Here is a 19,445-nt window from a genome sequence, read left to right as displayed (position 1 = left end):
CCAGCCCTATAATTTTTAGTAGTTTATTTACTATCTTAAAATGTTACGTCTATACGTGCACTGTGCAGTATCAGATGTATGAAAAGTACCAGGAGAAAATAGAGCAGTTTATTCACTTTTATCAAAATAAGAGAGTGTACATCTCACAGTGATTCATCTTTTAATTGGAAATAGACTCTTCGGTTGCTCAGTTGAGATGGTTGCTGGCTTTACCATGCAGCGGTGGTCCTGTCTCTTTCCAAGAGACTCAGCTCCAGGAATGAGCTCACTGATGCTAGGTCTTTGTGAGCGTCACGCAGTGAGAAACATTGGAAAGCAAATATCTTCCCCAAGAGCTGGCTGATTCAGAGGCTGGAATACTTTTGTATGATAGATCCATGATACAATTTTTAGAGTCGTCCTGAAATTTGAAAGTTCTTGACAGTTGAGATAACCATCCAGATGGAAAAGGCGTTATAGCACTGAATGAGCAAGCAGAGCTTTGACTGCCTAGATGGTGTCAGCAAAACTATTGCCCCAGTATTGTAACGTTGATCAGCTGCTAGTCCTCACAATCAGTTGTGCCCTTATTAGCATGTATAGTTATGCCTAATAATGGGTTTCACTGTGGCATTTATGTTTCATGTATATAAACTATTTTTTATATTTATACACGTATCTGTTACCCTCTCTTGTCCTCCACTGACTCCCATTAATGCTTTTCTCAGCTTTGTGTCTTCTTTGTGTATGTGTTTATATTTCTCAACATGAGTTACCATAATATAGTCCAAGTTTCTTCTCATGCCACCTCCAGAAAGTGCCTTTCAGCCATAAGAATGAATAATGGAGGATAAAGAACCTAGAGGGATAAATGCCTTTTTAAAGATTGATTTACTCAAGGCATATCTTACTATATCCAAATACCATTTAAATAAAAGTGATACATTCAGGTTGCTTGTTTACCAGCGATCTATTTCTTTTTGTAATTTTTGTCTATTTATATTTGGAAGGTAAGGTCATAGTTTTTGTTTCTGTTTTTTTAATAAATGCATCTATTGAAAGGTACAAATATTCTGTTAATGTGTTAGAATTTCATTCTGGTAAGGCTTGCTATAGAGTTTGTTTTGTTTTCCCTTTTGCTGTTGTTACCGTTTGAGACAGGGTGTCACTGTGTAACTCTAGCTAGTCTGGAACATGGTGTAGACCATGCTGACTTCAAACTCAGATCTACCCCTGCTTCTGCCTTCCAGATACTGAGTTAAAAGCTTCTGCACAGACCCAGTTACAACATTCCTTATGTTTTCTTGTAGTTTTTCATATTGGTAAAATAAAATAGATCCAAAAACCACATCTTGATTAGTAAGTGTAAGTTAAAGAGTGAGTGTTATTAACTTTGGAGGTTGCAAACATGTAAACATAGAACATTGGCTCATTATTAGTCCTGTCAAGCACTTGTAAATAATTTACCAAGCATTCCTGCTTATTCTAGGATATACTAAAAAAAAAAAAAAAACAAAAAAAAAACCAGAAATAACAACTCTGGCTTTGGCTGACAGGAAAATTTGCTGTCAAAATTAACACTTAAGCCTTTTAAAAACCATATTGTCTTAGTCAGTTTGGATTCCTGATAAAATACGTCGTGTGGATGACTTACTTCCCATGGTTGTGGACGTTGGGCATCTGAGATGGGGTGTCGGCACCCCACAGTATGCTCCTGGGGTGCAACCTTATCTTCTGGATGGTATCTACATGCTTTATTTACAGTCCCATGGGGGACAGAGGGAGCAGCTTCTGTTCTTAGCTGTATAAAGGTCATGCCCCCACATGGGGTTTCCATCTCATGACCTTGTTTAAGCTCAATCTCTGTAGTCCATGTAACTATCATAACTGCTCAGGTAAAGGCAGTGTTTTCCCATTCTCACATAACTAAACCATGGAGCTCAGGGCATGGGCAGAGCTGGGATTTCTAGCTTAGGGTCCCATGATTCTAACCTCTATGGTTTTAGCCATAATTGTTAATAGTAATAGTTTCTTGACAGACTATCTTTAAGTTCTCATCAAGCTCAAGAAATAAACAAATAATGTCCATGTTAAGCTTTAGAGAACATTTTGTATGTTAATCTTGAATCTGTTGAATTGTCTTGTGGATCATGTCAGGTCAATTACCAAAAAATTAGCTTTAATCTTCTATCATTAAGGATTAGATAGGCGTCTATTTTCAGACTTACATATTATTGTATGATGATTTGTGTTTTAAACTATTATTTCTCCCCATTTTTTACAGCTACCTATATTACAGAAACATGGGATAACGCATATAATTTGCATACGTCAAAATATTGAAGCAAACTTTATTAAACCAAACTTTCAACAGTTATTTAGGTAAGAATTATTGCTGTGATCTATAGAAAAATGCTAAGTACAAACATGTAATGTCGTTTTATTATTTTTAATGAAAAGCATTTATTTTATGTGTATAGGTGTCTTGCTGTACGTATGTCTGTGTACCAGGTTTGTGTTTCGTGCCCATGGAGGCTTGAGGAAGACCTCAAATCCTCTGGAACTGGTATTAAAGTTCTGAGCTTCCTTGTGGATGCTGGAAAGCAAACCTCAATCCTCTGGAAGAGCAGCCAGTTCACTTAATACTGAAGTATTCTCTAGCCCCCAGCACCAAGCTCTTTATATGGCTCTGGGGATTTGAACTCAGGTCCTCATACTCACGGCTAGTACACTACCTACTGAGTTATCTCCAACATACACACACACACACACTCCATTCCCAGCACCCACATGGTAGTCAACAACCGTTGTAACTCCAATTCAAAGGGATCCTGTGCCCTCACTGGCTTCCTCGAGTACCAGGCACATGTGATGACACACATACATGCAGGCAAAGCACTCATATCCATAATAAAATAAAGTTGTTTTTTTTTTTAAATAATTATCAGACCAGACATTATCACACGTCTAATCCAGCATTGGGGAGGCAGAGTTCCAGTATACCCAAAGAGAAAAGAAAGAGGGAAATCAGATTTTTAAAGGTGTGAAGTTTGGGAGGAGGATGGTGTAGGAATGAAGAATAAATGTGATTAAAATGTTATGTATAAAGTCGGGCGTGGTGGCGCATGCCTTTAATCCCAGCACTCAGGAGGCAGAGGCAGGCGGATCGCTGAGTTCGAGGCCAGCCTGGTCTACAAAGTGAGTCCAGGATGGCCAAGGCTACACAGAGAAACCTTGTCTCGAAAAACCAAAAAAAAAAAGTTATATATATTCAAATAACAGCCAGGCATGGTGGCATACACCTGTAATCCCAGCACTCAGGAGGCAGAGGCAGGCAGATTTCTCTGAGTTCGAGGCCAGACTGTCTACAAAGTAAGTACAGGACAGCCAAGGCTACACAGAGAAACCCTGTCTTGGAAAAAAAAAAAAAAGAAGAAGAGGAGGAGGAGAAGAAAAGAAGAAGAAAGAAATTCTCAAATAACTAATAAAGTTAGGGCTGGAGAGATGGCTCAGCACTTAAGAGCACAGTCTGCTCTTCCAGAGGTCCTGAGCTCAATTCCCAGCAACCACAGGTGGCTCACAGCCATCTATAGTGAGATCTGGTGTCCTCTTCTGGCCTGCAGGTGTACATGCAGGCAAAACACTGTATATGTAATAAATTAATAAATCTTTTAAAAATATCACACTAAAATAAACACAAATCTTCACATATTAAAAACATGAAGGGAAATGGAGTTCACAGAATAACGGATAGCTGAAAAAGTCAAACTGTTGGGGGCTGCCGAGATGGCTCAGTGGTTAAGAGCACTGAGTGCTCTTCCAGAGGACTCAGGTTCAAATCCCAGCACCCACATGGCAGCTCACAACTGCCTGTAACTCGCAAAATCTGAAGCTCATAGACATACATGCAGGCAAAACACCACTGCACATAAGAAATAAAGGTAAGTTAAAAAAAATTGCTGTCTAGGCAATGAGGCACACACTTTTAATCCCAGCACTTGTGAGGCAGAGGCAGTTGGATCTCTAGAATTTGAGGCCAGCTTGATCTACACAATGAGTTCCAGGACAGCCAAGGCTACACAGAAATTTGACTTGAAGAAACAAAGTAAAATTGTTAATACACAGATATTATATACTTGAGTTGCGTGCGTGGAAGATCAATGGGATGAAAATTATTGAGATTACAGTTTATCTTTTTTTGTAATTAAGAAATGAGATGTTAATTTTGATTTTAAAACTTCCAAGTTTTATGTGGAGATTTATCTGAGAATGTACTTAGTATAAATGTTTTGTTTTCAGATATTTAGTCTTGGATATTGCTGATAATCCAGTTGAAAACATAATACGTTTTTTCCCTATGGTAAGTATTAGTATTTTACTATTAATATGATTTTAACCTATTAATTTAGATTCTAAAACTACTTTTACTTCATTATGACTCCTTCCCCCCCCCCCAAATTGTAGGTTTACTTTACAAAGAAAGTGAAAAACTTAAAAACTTTAAAAAGTTGCATCACTACACTGGCCCAACAGGGCTGTCCCCTGAGAGTCTTCACTTAGCAGGCGGTTGGGACAGATGCTGGGGCTTCTATTGGGACTTAGTGAGAGAGGTAAGGGACAATGGGGACATAGAAGGATCCAGAGGGTCCTAGACACCTACAAGGAGACCATCAAGGCTGGCAGATCTGGACCCAGGCGGGTCAGCTCAAACTACTGTAACTAACCAAGGACAATGCATGCAGTAAACCTAGACCCCCTACTCTGATCTAGCCAGTGGACAGCGCATTCTCCACAGTTGTGTGGAGAGCGGAAACTGACTCTGACATGAACTCTGGTGCCCCCACCTTGACCACTTCCCCTTGATGGGGAGGCCTGGTGGCACTCAGAGAAAGGATAAGCAGGCTACCAGGAAGAGACCTGATAGGCTGTGATTATATGGTGGGGGAGGAGGTCCCCTTCTGTCACAGACCTAGGGGACAGGAATAGCGTGAAAGAGGCAGGGAGGGGGAAACGGGAAGATCCAACTGAGAGGATAACAATTGAGATGTAATCTGATTAAATTACTTAAATTAAAAAAAAATTCAAGCAAAAAAAAAGTTGCATCACTAAGGGTTTTGTTATTGTTGATACTTGTGTTTGATGCATGTATGTATGTATGTATGTATGTCATGTGTATGCAAGAAAAGACAGAGGAGAGTATCGGATCCCTCAGCACTGAAGTTACGGATAGTTATGAGCCGTATAGTACATATGGCTAGTGTTTACCCCTGGTCTGCCGGATGGGCAATGGGGTTGGGTTTTTGTTGTTTTTGTTTCAATTTTTAAAAATTATTTATTTACTATGTATACAGTGTTCTGCCTACATGTATAAATGCAGGTCAGAAGAGGGCACCAGATCTCATTATAGATGGTTGTGAGCCACCATGTCGTTGCTGGGAATTGAACTCAGGACCTCTGGAAGAGCAGCCAGTGCTCTTAAACCTCTGAGCCATCTCTGCAGCCCCCTTGTTTCACATTTTTGTGTTTGGGCTTGTGTGTGCGCACACACTTGCGTCTGCTGAGGTATGCATATGAAGATGGGAGGACAGCTTTGCAGAGTCTGTTCTCACCTCACCACTGTGAGTTCCAGGGCGGGAACTCGGTCAGTGCCTTTACCTACTAAGCCGTCTTGCCAGCCTAAGACGGTGTGGTTTAACGACAGCGGCTGCTCTGCAGCTTGGGCTGACCTTACACCGCTTTCAACCCGGCCTCCTTTAGATCTCCTGTTTGACGTGTTGTCTTGCTCTGCGTGTTTCACTAGAATGTGTTGTCTCTTGCCCGCAGACTAAAGAGTTTATTGATGGAAGCTTACAAAATGGAGGTAAATCATTTTTCTCTTATTAAAGATTTATTTTATGGGTATGAGTATTTCGCCTACCTGTGTGGGCATTATGTATGTGCCTGGTGCCTGCAGAGGCCAGAAGTTAGCTGATCCCCTGGAACTGCAGTACAGACGGTTGTGATCCGCCGTGTGGGTGCTGAGAACCACCTCTCTCCAGCCGTTAGTGTTTGTTTTATTTTTAGATGATTTTGTTACAGTTATCTTTTAGTTGATTTTTTTTCTAAATGTAGACTAGAGAAATTATATTTTTTTTATGGTAGACCATTTTCAAATTTATGTTCTCCCAGCTACTTAATTTCATCATGTTATGCTTTTTAAATTTTTCCATTGAACTACTTTCAGTTTCTCATAAAATCTGTTGTATTAATAGCTAAGTAGCATGTACATGATATAAAGTATTTAAGAAAGGCTCACCGTAACCGATATGTGGTTTTAGTATATTTTACATTTACTTTTTTCAGAAAACTAACTCTTTTTTAAACTTTTCAGGAAAAGTTCTTGTCCATGGGAATGCAGGCATCTCTAGAAGGTATGAGGATAGACAGCCTTTGTCTGTGGGTTCAGTTATGAGTTGTGTTTCCTAACTGTTTCTCTGTCTCCAGTGCTGCCTTCGTCATTGCGTACATCATGGAGACGTTCGGGATGAAGTACAGGTGAGCCGGCACCCTCAGACCTAGCCACAGTGACAGGTGAGCTGGCACCCTCAGACCTAGCCACAGTGACAGGTGAGCCGGCACCCTCAGACCTAGCCACAGTGACAGGTGAGCCGGCACCCTCAGACCTAGCCACAGTGACAGGTGAGCCGGCACCCTCAGACCTAGCCACAGTGACAGGTGAGCCGGCACCCTCAGACCTAGCCACAGTGACAGGTGAGCCGGCACCCTCAGACCTAGCCACAGTGACAGGTGAGCCGGCACCCTCAGACCTAGCCACAGTGACAGGTGAGCTGGCGCACTCAGACCTAGCCACAGTGACAGGTGAGCCGGCACCCTCAGACCTAGCCACAGTGACAGGTGAGCCGGCACCCTCAGACCTAGCCACAGTGACAGGTGAGCCGGCACCCTCAGACCTAGCCACAGTGACAGGTGAGCCGGCACCCTCAGACCTAGCCACAGTGACAGGTGAGCCGGCACACTCAGACCTAGCCACAGTGACAGGTGAGCCGGCACCCTCAGACCTAGCCACAGTGACAGGTGAGCCGGCGCACTCAGACCTAGCCACAGTGACAGGTGAGCCGGCGCACTCAGACCTAGCCACAGTGACAGGTGAGCCGGCACCCTCAGACCTAGCCACAGTGACAGGTGAGCTGGCGCACTCAGACCTAGCCACAGTGACAGGTGAGCCGGCACCCTCAGACCTAGCCACAGTGACAGGTGAGCCGGCACCCTCAGACCTAGCCACAGTGACAGGTGAGCTGGCGCACTCAGACCTAGCCACAGTGACAGGTGAGCCGGCACCCTCAGACCTAGCCACAGTGACAGGTGAGCTGGCGCACTCAGACCTAGCCACAGTTCAGCTCACTCTCACTTAATGGACTCAGTAGAAACAGCTGGGATGATCTTTTACAGTTAAAGTACATAGATGAGAAGGTAGGACCTTCATAACGATAGTCAAGCTGGGATGCAGTGTTACCTCTCTTAGGAGACGTCCTATCCACACTGACAATTCTGTATCACTTACAACAGAGAAGCTCAAAGTATTAACCACTTGGAGCTGGAGAAATGGCTGAGGACCCAGCGTCAGTACCCAGCTCTGTGTGGTGGCTTGTAACTGTTAATACTTTTTTCTGGCCTCCTGCAGGTAACACAAACACACGGTACAGGCAAAACTCTCATACACATAACCCAGCGTTATAATACCTATTTAACCAGAGAGAAAGGGTTGACCAAGGCCCTGTGATAGGTGGTGAGCCCAGGAACTGTGAGTTTAGTTGGCCCAACTTTTCTCCCCTACAGCACACCACCTGTTTTGGCAAAAACATCTTAGATTTTTTTAATGTTGCATGCTTTGAACCCAGGGCCTTGCATTAGCTAGGGGGAAGTTTAAAAAAAAATTCCTTTTTGGGGGGGGGGTTAAGGGAGGCATCAAGACAAGGTTTGTCTGTGTAGTCCTGGCTGTCTGGAATTCACTCTGTAGACCAGGCTGGTCTTGAACTCAGAGATCAGCCTGCTCTGCCTCCTGAGTGTTGGAATTAAAAGCGTGTGCTTACTACCTCCAACCCCGCTTCAATTTTTTTTTTTTTTTGGAGACAGGGTTTCTCCGTAGCCTTGATTGTCCTAGACTCACTTTGTAGACAAGGCTGGCCTCGAACTCAGTGATCTGCTTGCCTCTGCTTCCCTAAGTCCTGGGATTACAGCTGTGTGCCATCGCACAGGCTCAAAAAATTTTTTTAACCTTTCTTAAGATTTATTTACTGTGTATACAATGTTCTGACTACATGCACACCAGAAGAGGGCACCAGATCTCATTATAGATGGTTATGATCCACCATATTGTTGCTGGGAATTGAACTCAGGACCTCTGGAAGTGCAGCCAAGGCTCTTAACCTCTGAGCCATCTCTCCAGCTCCTCAAATAAATTCTTGGTTTGTTGTTTTGTTTTTTGTTTGTTTTGTTTTTTTAAATTTTATTAACCTATTCAGATTACAATTCAGTTGTTATCCCATCACTTGTATCCTCCCATTCCTCCCTCCTTCCTGCTTTCACCCTATTCCTCTCCCCTAGGTCTAAGACCAAGGGGGTCAAATAAATTCTTAATGGGGAAAAAAATAGATCTATCATGAAATAGTTTTTGTGTTAATTTTTATTTCTCTGTTTTCAGAGATGCATTTGCTTATGTCCAAGAAAGGCGATTTTGTATTAATCCTAATGCTGGATTTGTCCACCAACTTCAGGTAATGACCTCCAGTGTCCATATTGTTTAAAGTAGAGTATGTAGAAGGATTCAAATGGTTTGTCTGTACAGTTTAGGTGTAGTGTTTACCTTGTGCTCGGCGGTGGTGGCGGCGCACGCCTTTAATCGCAGCACTTGGGAGGCAGAGGCAGGTGGATCTCTGTGAGTTCAAGGCCAGCCTGGTCTCCAAAGTGACATTGTCTAGGCTGCAGTCAGATCTTGGAAGCTAGTAATTTAGCATTGGAATGAATAGCACCAGACCAGCCTGAAGGAGAGAGAAACCTGTTTTTGTTGTGATCCTAAGTGTGGGATGGGGAATGGTCTTGTGAGGGAACAGGTGATGTTAATCCACTAGAAGGTGGGAGCTTGATTGTTGCCAGCGGAACAGATCCGTGAACAGACTCTGGGAGGAGACACATAAGTGAGCCAGAAACAGGAGGCGGGGCTTTGGAGGCTTGGGATCATTTTGGCTGCTCATCGCTCTGCTTCAAGACGCTCCTGGAGAGAACTGCTCGAGGGAAGGAAGGCTTCGGGGCCCCGGCTCCTGCTGAGGTACCGGGTTCTGGTTGTTCCATGTTCCAACAGAAGAAATCCTGCTGACTACCCCAGGAGAATTGTTCCTCGGAACTGATATCCTTACAGTTTTGTTATTGTATTCTTTAATCTCCTAATTTCCTATTGTTTAGGTTAGTCGGGTTATAGGTGACGTACACTCGGTTAATAAGTTGTAATAAAATATATTTATTTTAAAAATTGAGCCTATACCAGCCCCCAAAAACAAACACTGCAAATGTGTTCCTTCCCCCAATCAATCAATTTAAAAAAGAAAAAGGAAAGTAAAATTATACACAAGTTAGAAAATGTGATGATTCTCCCCTGACCCCATAGTGTAGTTGAAGAACGGGGTGGGCATCCCTGATGTGAGACTTGGAATGCTTCAGTACCAGCACCTTTTGAGTGCTTATTTTTGGGTTAGTCAGTATTCTAACGTCCAGGAAACTTCAAAAGGACGGGATAGTCAGTCACTGTGTTCTAAGTACATCAGCTCTTTTGTTCTGTTTGCTTTAGTTTTTGTCGCAGGTCTTGCTGAGCCTAGCGTACACAACTATAACTTTCTTTGCTTTTTTGCCTTGTATGCAAACATTCATTTTACAGCATATTTTTGTACTTTAAAATGTAGGATATAGTATGATAAAATAAAATTTTAGCAGTGTATAAGAGTCATGTGTGTAAAGTAAGTCCTCTTAATATATGATCTTAATTAATGTATCTTGAAGAAACAGGGTGTGGTATATGCTGTACTGCATTTGGGAAGATCAGTACAAGTTCAAGGTCAGCCTGGTTACATAGTAAGCCCAGGCCACGCAGGGGTGCGTACCAAGGCTGTCTACAAACATACAATATACAAATGTATAAAAATTTTAATTACATATAAATTTAAATAAGTATATATATTTAAGAAGAGAACACATCTTGAACATACTTTTGTAATACACAGTCGTCAGCCACAGAATGTTTCCATGCATAATGGGCCACATACATTGCTGATCCCATAAGACTAAGGTAGAGCTGGAAGTGTCTTAATATATAATGGCCTTGGAGTCACAGTAACAGTTCAATGCAATGTGTTACTCTTCTCTGTATGTATATGGGTGTTTTCTCTATATGGGTGTTGTGGATAATTTCTCAGTATGGCCTTATCATGTTTATTATCAGGCCTATAATTACTATTACTATGGTATTTTCTAACCTGCTGGCAATCAATCAAGACACAGACACACCTGTCATATTTTAAAATAGCCTTAGTTAGCCTGGGGCAGGACAGATATTAATCCCCTAAACTACTTCCCATAGTGGGGCAGGTGTGAAATACATATCCCAATCCCATGCCATCTGCTTCTCATAATTTCTATCAAGCTACCTCCCATCCATAATCCCAAATTCTTACTTACTATCATCATCTGGACCAAATCTCCATCCACATCAGCCATGTGTTTCTCCTCCACGTAATCCATGGCACAACCTTCCTCTTCCTCTCATCTCATCCCCTCATCCCAAGATTCTCTCTGTCCCTCAAAGCCTGGGAACCTTGGCTACGCCTATCCCGTATTGATGCTAAGAACTGAACCCTGTATCCTCCAAAAGAGCAGGCAGTACTCCTAATCCCTGAGCCAAATCTCCAACCCCCACAACTCGTTACTCTTGGGTTTGTGGTGATGCTGGTAGAAACGTGTGCCGTAGTTGACACTCAAGTGAAGGAGTGCTTTTTAGGAGGTTATTGTGACTACTGTCTTCAGTGTGGACTATAGAGAAAATAAGGGCGACTGCCAGGACCAAGTAGGCCAGTTTAAAAGGATATGTTGCCAGTCAAGAGGATCCTGGGTGCTGGTGAGATGGGAGTGAGTAAAGGCACTTGCCACCTGACAGTAGAAGCCTAGGGATGCGACTCTGATCCCTGGAGTCCCTGTAAAGGTAAAAGAGAACCAACTCCGTACATCTTCACTCTGTCCTCCACATGTGTGCTGTAGTAAAAGTACCACAAATGCACACATAGAAACAAGATTAATAAAAAGATGGGTTGAAACAAGTGGTAGCGGAGGAAAAGGTGAGATCAGGTTCTGGGTTTATTTGAAAGTGTAGGGCTTGGTACTAGATGGATGTAGATGGGGTAGAGAGAAAGAGGCACCTGCCTTCTGACTGGACAGCTACAAGGTGAGTTATCACTGATAGAGAGCAAACTATAAGAAGGGATAGGTTACAGAATAAAATCAAGAGATACTTGTTTTATTTGGTTTTCTGGCTCAAAGCAGCATTGAACTGATAACTTTGCATGTGCTAGGCAAGTGCTCCTATCCTAACCCCAAGAACTTGATCCTGTTCAGCTTAAAAAGAATGGAGAAGAGATAGATAGTTGTGTGCATGTGTTCAGGAGGTGGACTCCTGAGAGTGAGATGTGCGATAGAGGAATGAGTGTGGATAAAGAACTGTGCCTGGGGAATACAGCTAGTGGTAGACTGCTTCCTTGCCTAGCTTGCTAACATTTTAGGTTCAGTTCCCAGTAGTAGGGTAAAGGAGTAGTTGGTATAGTTGGTTTTATTTGCCAGGTATGCTATCACACACCTGTAATCCCAGGAGGAAGGAGGGTCAGAAAGTCAACGCCAGCCTTGGCTAACTAGCCAGCCGTGGTTCTGTGAGATTGTGCCTCTAAAACAAGAGAAAGAAAAAAAAAAACAGAGGCGGAACACTCCAGTGCTCAGGCGTGCAGGAGGTGAGGAAACAGGCCTCGCAGAGGACATGGCTAGTCCAGTGCTCAGGCGTGCAGGGGGTGAGGAAGCAAGCCTCGCAGAGGACATGGCTAGTGGCACAGCAAGAAGACCCTGGTGGTCTAGTTTTTAGAGATGGTAAGTGAAGACTTTGCAAAAGGAAGGAGAAATAATTCCTTATTTCTTTCTTGTTTGTTTTGTTTTTGTTTTTGTTTTTTGAGACAGGGTTTCTCTGTGTATGTAGTCTTGGCTATCCTGGACTCAAACTCACAGCAATTCACCTGCTTCTACCTCCCGGTGCTGGGACTAAAGACATGTGCCACAACACCCGGCATAATTCTTTATTTCAAAGGGCCTTGGACCATTCACAGAGTCCTTGTGGGATGGAGAAGATACACATAATTACACTTTGTTTAGGGAAAACTGGGAAAAGATAATTTTGTTTTTATTGATTCTTAGAACCATTTAATAAGATTGCAGGTGTAAGTGTTGGGTCTCTCTACCCCTTGTGCTACTGTAACATACAACATTAGACCATTAGACCTGATGGCAGTGGGTCTGGCAGTGAGCTGTTGCCAGACTTGGTTTCTAATCATCAGTAACCGAGAGGACCAGATAGGAATTGTCAACCTTCATTCCTTTTGCAAGAATATGGTGCCCAGCCCTTTGACTGGAAACTAAAAAAAAAATGTCCACATTCATTTTGTATATCTGAACTAATTTAAATCTTTTCTTAGGAATATGAAGCCATCTACTTAGCAAAATTAACAATACAGATGATGTCACCACTCCAGATAGAAAGGTCCCTGTCTGTTCATTCTGGTACCACAGGTAAGGAGTTTTTGTTTGTTTGTTTTGTAAAGAAGTAAGAGAAAGGTAATAATGGGGGGAATCTATTACACATTACACATACTCTGTGCAATCTGTTTAGAAACTGAGTAAACTAAACAATTGCAAAAGGATTAGCTGTCTAATGAATAAGCAGTAAATGTACCTCTGATGTGCATAAGCGTATAATGTATAGCCAATTATAACATCCAAGTGAAGACATCTATCTACTTAGTTTAATTTTAAGTATGTTAAGTTGTATAACTATTGGAAAGATTGAAATAAGACTCCTCAGCCTAACTTGGTTGACTCTAAAAATGTGGTTGCTGGATATGGTGGCATATATATATATATATATATATATATATATATATATATATATATATTCCAGCACTGTATGATGGAGGCAGAAAAATCATAGTAAGACCTTGTCTCAAATGATCAATACATAAGACTATGTTTCAAGTGCAGCAATGTAACTAATAGGAGTGACCTCGCTACTACTATTTTGAGTTTTTGTTGTTTCTAAGCTTTATGTGTAGGAGTGTCATGCCTACATGTGTGTGTATTATGCGTGCCTAATTCCTAGAGTTAGGTGCAGCAGGCGCCTAGAACTGGACTTAGAGATGATTGTAAGCCACCACATCGTCCTAGGAACCAAACCTAGGTCCTCAGGAAGACTAGGCAGATTGCTTAACTGCTGAGCCGTCCCTCCAACTATGCAGTTATTTTGAGACAGGATCTCACTAAGTAGCACTGGTTGGCCCAGAACTAGCTATGTAGACCAGGCTGGCCTGGAACTCACCTGGGTAATGTGCTTGTTACTGAACCTGACAACTTGTCCTCTCCCCAGGGACCCACATGGTGTAGGACAAGTGACCCCCACAAGTTAGGAACTGCCTCTACCACCCAAGTGCTGGCATTGAAGTGCGTCCAGCACACCCAGCCACTGCTGTTCTGTTCTTTCCTGTTTTTAGGATCACTCAAATCCATTTATTTTCATAGTTAACAGTCTAAGCAAACTCTCAGCTTATCATCTTCCTTTCCCAAGCCTGCAACTTGCAGCTCTTGTTTGTAATAGTTGTTTGTTTTGTTTTGTTTTGTGTTTCTTTGGTTTTTCAAGACAGTGTTTCTCTTGTAGGCCTTGGCTATTCTGGGCTCTCTTTTCTCCATCTGCCACCACTCTGCATGTGCCACCACACCCGGCTTTGTTAACAGTTCTTACAGGGTTAGAATAGGTTGTGTACCAGTTAAGATGGCATTTAAGCACAAATCCAGAAAGCACCACTGTTCTGTACTACCTAAAGTGCTCAAGCCAAGATGTCCGTTCATCTCTTGGGCTTGGCTTCCCAGTTACCCTTGACCCCTATCATTGTTTAAACACTATAATGTTTAACAGTATCTTGAAAGCACACTTCCTTCTGAATAGTACTTTTAAACAAAGACTAGTGAGGTCATCAGGAGCCGCTAAGCCAAATTATCCTGGTACGTTTTATACATTGTGCTCATATTTACTTTTCTTAGTTGTAATGATATTTTTGTTTTGCCAAAGACTTGGTTGACTGTTCCTACAGAAGTATGAGGTCCACAGCAAGCAAGCCAGCTGAAGAGAACCCAGTGCTTTCACGCAGAGCCACAGGGGGCACAGCTCACCATAGGTAGTAAAAGCCCTTCCAGCTTTTCAGTTTGTGTTTTCACTCCCAAAAAAACTAAACTGATGGTCATCTGGGTGTTTTCCTTGCCACAGTGCATGATGCCCTGTTCTTACACATAGCTTAGATGTCATCTCAAATGAAACGGTTTATTGCACTCTCCTCCAGCCCCTCCTGGAGAAGTGCATCACTGTGCCTCTCATCATCATCATCATCATCATCATCATCATCACAGGCCTCACACACCTGTGTTTGGCCTTATGCTAGGAGTTTCCTTCCACTGTTACTCTGTTGATACTATGTTTACATAAAGCAATAACTTCCTTAGAACCTGCAGCCTGAGCTGGACAGTGGTGACACATTCCCAGCACTCAGGAGGCAGAGGCAGGTGGGTCTTTTGAGGCTAGCCTGGTCTAGGAGCAAGTTCTAGGACAGCCAGGGCTGCACAGAGAAAACCCTGTCTCAAAAACAAAAACCAAACCAAACCAAAGTCTGCCATCTGAATCACGTTATGACTTAGCACAAGTCTAACCCTGCAGTCATGTCATCTTCAGTCACAGAGCACAGCCCACTGCCACTTAACTGTCCTTCGGGTTTACCTCCATAAAACAAGAGAATCCGCCTCTTTGAGGGATAATTTTGTACAGTGGACTCTGATGTATGGTTTAAATCCGATCTCTTACCTGCTGTATACTTTGCTTGCTCCTAACCTACAGATCTGGATGATAAAGCCACAGCTTTAGCAGAAAAATAGTTTCATCTGCTCCTCTTCATAGCCATAACTGTGTGAACAGAATGATTATATCTAAAAATCCTATGACCACAAGCTTATCTACTAAATGTGGTGCCCTACAACATGTTTATGTTGCTGATAAAGCATAAGGTTGGTGGTTATCAGATTTAACATACCACTGACTCTTGAAAAATTACTTATTATAGCCGGGCGTGGTGGCCCATGCCATTATTCCCAGCACTCAGGAGGCAGAGGCAGGTGGATCGTTGTGAGTTCCGAGGACAGCCTGGTCTACAAAGTGAATGCAGGACAGCCAGGGTTAACACAGAGAAACCCTGTCTCAAGAAAAAAGAAAAGTTACTTACTATATTCCATACCTAAGACATGTATCCCTGATGCAACATAAGGAATTTACTGAAGGGTGCGGTAAATCTAAGCATGAAATTTTCATAATGCTAATACAGTACCATTTGGGAGGGACAAACTTTTGCTGCCTATAGTATCCTAACGTGGCTTAGGTACGTTTTCACTTCACATTCATTCAATAACCTTTAGGTAGTTTGAAGAGAACACATGAAGAGGAGGAGGATTTTGGAAACATGCAAGTGGCATCTGCACAGAATGGCTGACCCATGAGCACTGACACAAACGTGAATGTCTGTCTGGAAAGGAGAAGCTCCTAGTGATAACAGTGTAAAATGGTAAAAACACAAAATAGTTTCTTGTCAATTATATGTTGCTTCCAGACATGTTTCTCTGCAGCTTGTTGAGCAGCACTAAGATGCTGGACTCCGCAGGAGACGGCCCTGTGGGGACGGCCTGCGTAAACACCACCACCACACCGCACGGTGTTACGGTCAACCAAGCATTTTGGACTTGCAAGAGGTACTATTGCAATAATGCACTTTTCATACTTGAAATCTATTTGTATGAATATAAAGTTATTACTTTAAACAAAATGCAAGTTAGGGGGATTTGTTTATAGATTTTGGATAATTTATAACAAATTTCCTAATGTTTCCTAAAAACTCATTTTTTGGTTATATATATTACATTTAAAGTAATTTTACAGTTCAGTTTTATGATGGAGCCTCTTATAGAAACATTAACAAAACGTAGAACTCTTCCACATTTTTTTAGTATAATTCAGTAACTTTATTATCATTTTTTTAAAACTTCCTGATCCCAGATCTTTAAATCATGATTTTAGCCAACTATCCTACTTTACTAGTTAAATCCAATTAGTACTTCCTTTCCAATTCCCTTCCTTATTCTAAACAGAAGTTATAAGGATCAAAGAAAGAGATCTTACTTTTTAGAAGTAGATACTCAAAAATAAGGATAGTGTTAAATTTTCCACGTTTTTTCTTTTTGCTGTTGTTAAGCCAGATGTAGACTTTGTCTTTTCAAAGTTTCCTAGCCCTTTTAACTTTTGTTCAAAATGGTTCAAAGTAGACTCTAAAGAAACCAAACCAATGTAGCACTGTTTTCTTCAATATGAAACCCCTAAAAGAAAAGTGCCTTGCATCAACAATTAAATCCTCATGACCTCTAAATTAGTATATAGAGCAGTGAAAAGCTATTAACATTTTCCTGTAATTTGTTTTTAAACCATAAATTAAACTGAATCTGAGATGCTTGAAGAAAGTAAATTATTTGGGATGAGACGTTTACTTCCTTCCCACCGTCGGCGTCTGTGAGGTTCAGCAACAGCTTTGCTGTGAAGATGCATCCACGGGGGAAGCAGTTTGTGGGTGACTTTGGTGTATTACATAAATTACTGTTTTTACTTGTTGCTAAATTAATTCAAATTTACCCTATAATTTGCATTAGCAAAGTCACTTTATGGCTCTTTAGTTTTCCATGTTTTTATCTATATGTATAAAAGTTGTTCTACAAAAAACATTTTGCTATTTTAAGATGTGCAGAAGAGAGAAGAGTTGTTAGTGTTTTGTATGTGATGGCTTTAGGGCAGCACAAGCACAGCTCCTTTCTATCTTACATTTCTCAGTCCTCCTTCGAGGTGCTTTACTGTTGGGATGGTATCTGTACATTTCCAGGGCCCCATGAGGCACTGTGCGAGGTAACATATTACACTTTACTTGCTTTGCTCTCCTTACGATGTAACAGTACAGAGGCTCTTGTCCCACACAGTGGGGGCCTGAATATGAACCAGAATTACTGTTATCTGGAGCTCTATCCTCTTCTGATTCCCCGTCCCGGCTCCTAACTTTCCACCCTAAAAACAGCATTGTGATCCGGTATTCTCCTGTGTCACAGGTATGGTGGTCTAGTGGAGTCAAGCTTACATTGGTATTGAGAAATTCCTGTATGCACATCACCACTGGACAGGTCAACAAAGATCTTTTGGAGTCAACTCATACTCTATGGCTCATTAAACAGACATTGTGCTTAAAGCAATCTTCATTTAAAAAGTGATTTTTCAAGATGATGCATTTGAAATAACTTACTAAAATAAGTTTCACCGGGTGTGGTGGTACACGCCTTTAATCCCAGCACTGAGGAGGCAGAGACAGGCAGATCACTGTGAGTTTGAGGCCAGCGAAGGCTACACAGAGAAACCCTGTCTCAAAAAACCAAAAAAAGAAAGTTTCTTAACTGTAAATATTTCTCTTTAGGAGTCTGGCCAAAACAAAACGAAATAGTATAGGTTATTGATAGTCATTTGTAGCTGGTAATTTTCCACTTTTCTAACCACTGTCATTTTTACGTTCTCACATAAAGTGCCTATCCAGCACGGTATACTGGAGACAGTCTCAGACACTAGGGACAGTTGATGTGGACAGATGAGGTTTGTTCTGTCATAAGAAGCCTGTAAGTTTCTTTTCTTCCTCTGCCTATTGTCTAGGTAGCTGCTTAGGTTCCATTTCCAATAATGTGTTGTAGCAGCCAACTGTGATAAACTTAGCCAATCATGACTTACTCTAGAGAACTTGAGTAACGTATGGGTGTCCACCCAGTTTCAACATTAAGGATTAAGTATGTAGTCTGGGCTCAGATTTAAAATTATAAAATTTTATCAAGACATAGGGAACTTCATTAATCCCCATTTTGAAAGTTTGAGACAGATGTTGAAAACTTGGGAGTCGGGGAGGGGGTCTTCTAGTTTAAATGATTCGTGTTAATTTCTTGTCTATTAGATGTTGTACCGAATCTGTGGTAGAAATGTTCAAGTGTGATGGCTTCGCTTCCACTTGTAGAGCAGAATATTCATTTTCAGGGGTGTGGAGCTGTGGTTAGTATGGGTCTAGAAGTAATGTCAGCAAACGCTGAGCATGTCCTTTGTAGGAAGGCGGAAGGTTCCTACCTGTTTGAGTATTATGCTAGCTAGAAGTATTTACGTGCAGTCTTGAATTATGAAGCTGAGGTGCATACATTAGGACCTCAACCTGATGGAAAGTGAATGAGCAGTTACCTGTGGGTCTTTTATTCTTATTTTTGATTTTTTGAGACAGGGTTTCTCTGTGTGGGCTTGGCTGGCCTGGACTCACTTTGTAGACCAGGCTGGCCTTGAACTCACAGAGCTCCGAGTGCTGGGAGTAAAGGTGTGTGCCACCACGCCCAGCCTGGGTCTTTTTTTAATAACTAGTTTAATCCATAATCCTAAAGCAAAGCTTCGGTTCAGTATTTGCATTGTCCAACAACACTCCAACGAGGAGATAATAGGAAATAGCTGAGATTTACTCAAGGATTTTATTTATTTTTTATTAGGAAAATAAGTTTCTATAGTCTTTTGAGTGCTGGATGTAATTCTTTTGTCTTTCCCATTCATGGCAGCTAAAAAAAGAAATTACTCAAAATATTCAGGTTTACATGTTAAGCTCTCTCATAGGGAGCTACCATACCTCACAGTTCAGAGTGTTTTCTCAATCAGTAACATGATACTGGCATGTAATTGCAATTTACTATGCAGCAAAAATGATTCAAGAAAATAACAGTGTCTATTTACCTCTGTATAGTCAATTGCTTATGTTATTATGCTGTTAACATTTGTACTCAGATAAGATGCTTATGTATGTATAGGAATGTCACATTGCAAGATGCTGCTAGCCTGGGCACAAAGTATTAAAATTATTTTGTGAAGACTGGTGGTTGTATTAAAGCTGTTGTGCCATTGTACCTCAGACGCACCTCATGCCTGCTCCTTATGCATCAAGACTTGCTTGTCCTCTGGGCAAACGTAACCCAGCTGCACT

At 41.7% G+C, this 19,445-nt stretch overlaps 1 protein-coding gene across 3 annotated transcripts in view; it reads left to right on the top strand.

Annotated features, from left to right (window-relative positions):
* STYX (serine/threonine/tyrosine interacting protein) overlaps positions 1-19,373 on the top strand; it is a 28,033-nt gene extending 8,660 nt beyond the window's left edge. For 2 of the 3 annotated variants that reach the window (XM_084795856.1, XM_084795855.1), the window contains 8 exons: positions 2,264-2,361; positions 4,279-4,339; positions 5,803-5,839; positions 6,350-6,389; positions 6,463-6,513; positions 8,681-8,753; positions 12,753-12,846; positions 15,784-19,373. In XM_084795856.1, coding sequence (XP_084651982.1) covers positions 2,264-2,361; positions 4,279-4,339; positions 5,803-5,839; positions 6,350-6,389; positions 6,463-6,513; positions 8,681-8,753; positions 12,753-12,846; positions 15,784-15,857 — 528 coding nt within the window. In that variant the 3' untranslated portion in view covers positions 15,858-19,373. The remainder of the gene's footprint in view (positions 1-2,263; positions 2,362-4,278; positions 4,340-5,802; positions 5,840-6,349; positions 6,390-6,462; positions 6,514-8,680; positions 8,754-12,752; positions 12,847-15,783) is intronic. The other variant, XR_014781917.1, reaches the window with a different exon arrangement.
* The last annotated feature ends 72 nt before the right edge of the window (positions 19,374-19,445 follow it).

This window comes from Acomys minous, assembly GCF_964271855.1.
Source record: "Acomys minous genome assembly, chromosome: 9".
NCBI lineage: Eukaryota > Metazoa > Chordata > Mammalia > Rodentia > Muridae > Acomys > Acomys minous.
The sequence above is the reverse complement of the archived record's forward strand: the minus strand, read 5'-3'. Positions and strand labels throughout refer to the sequence as shown.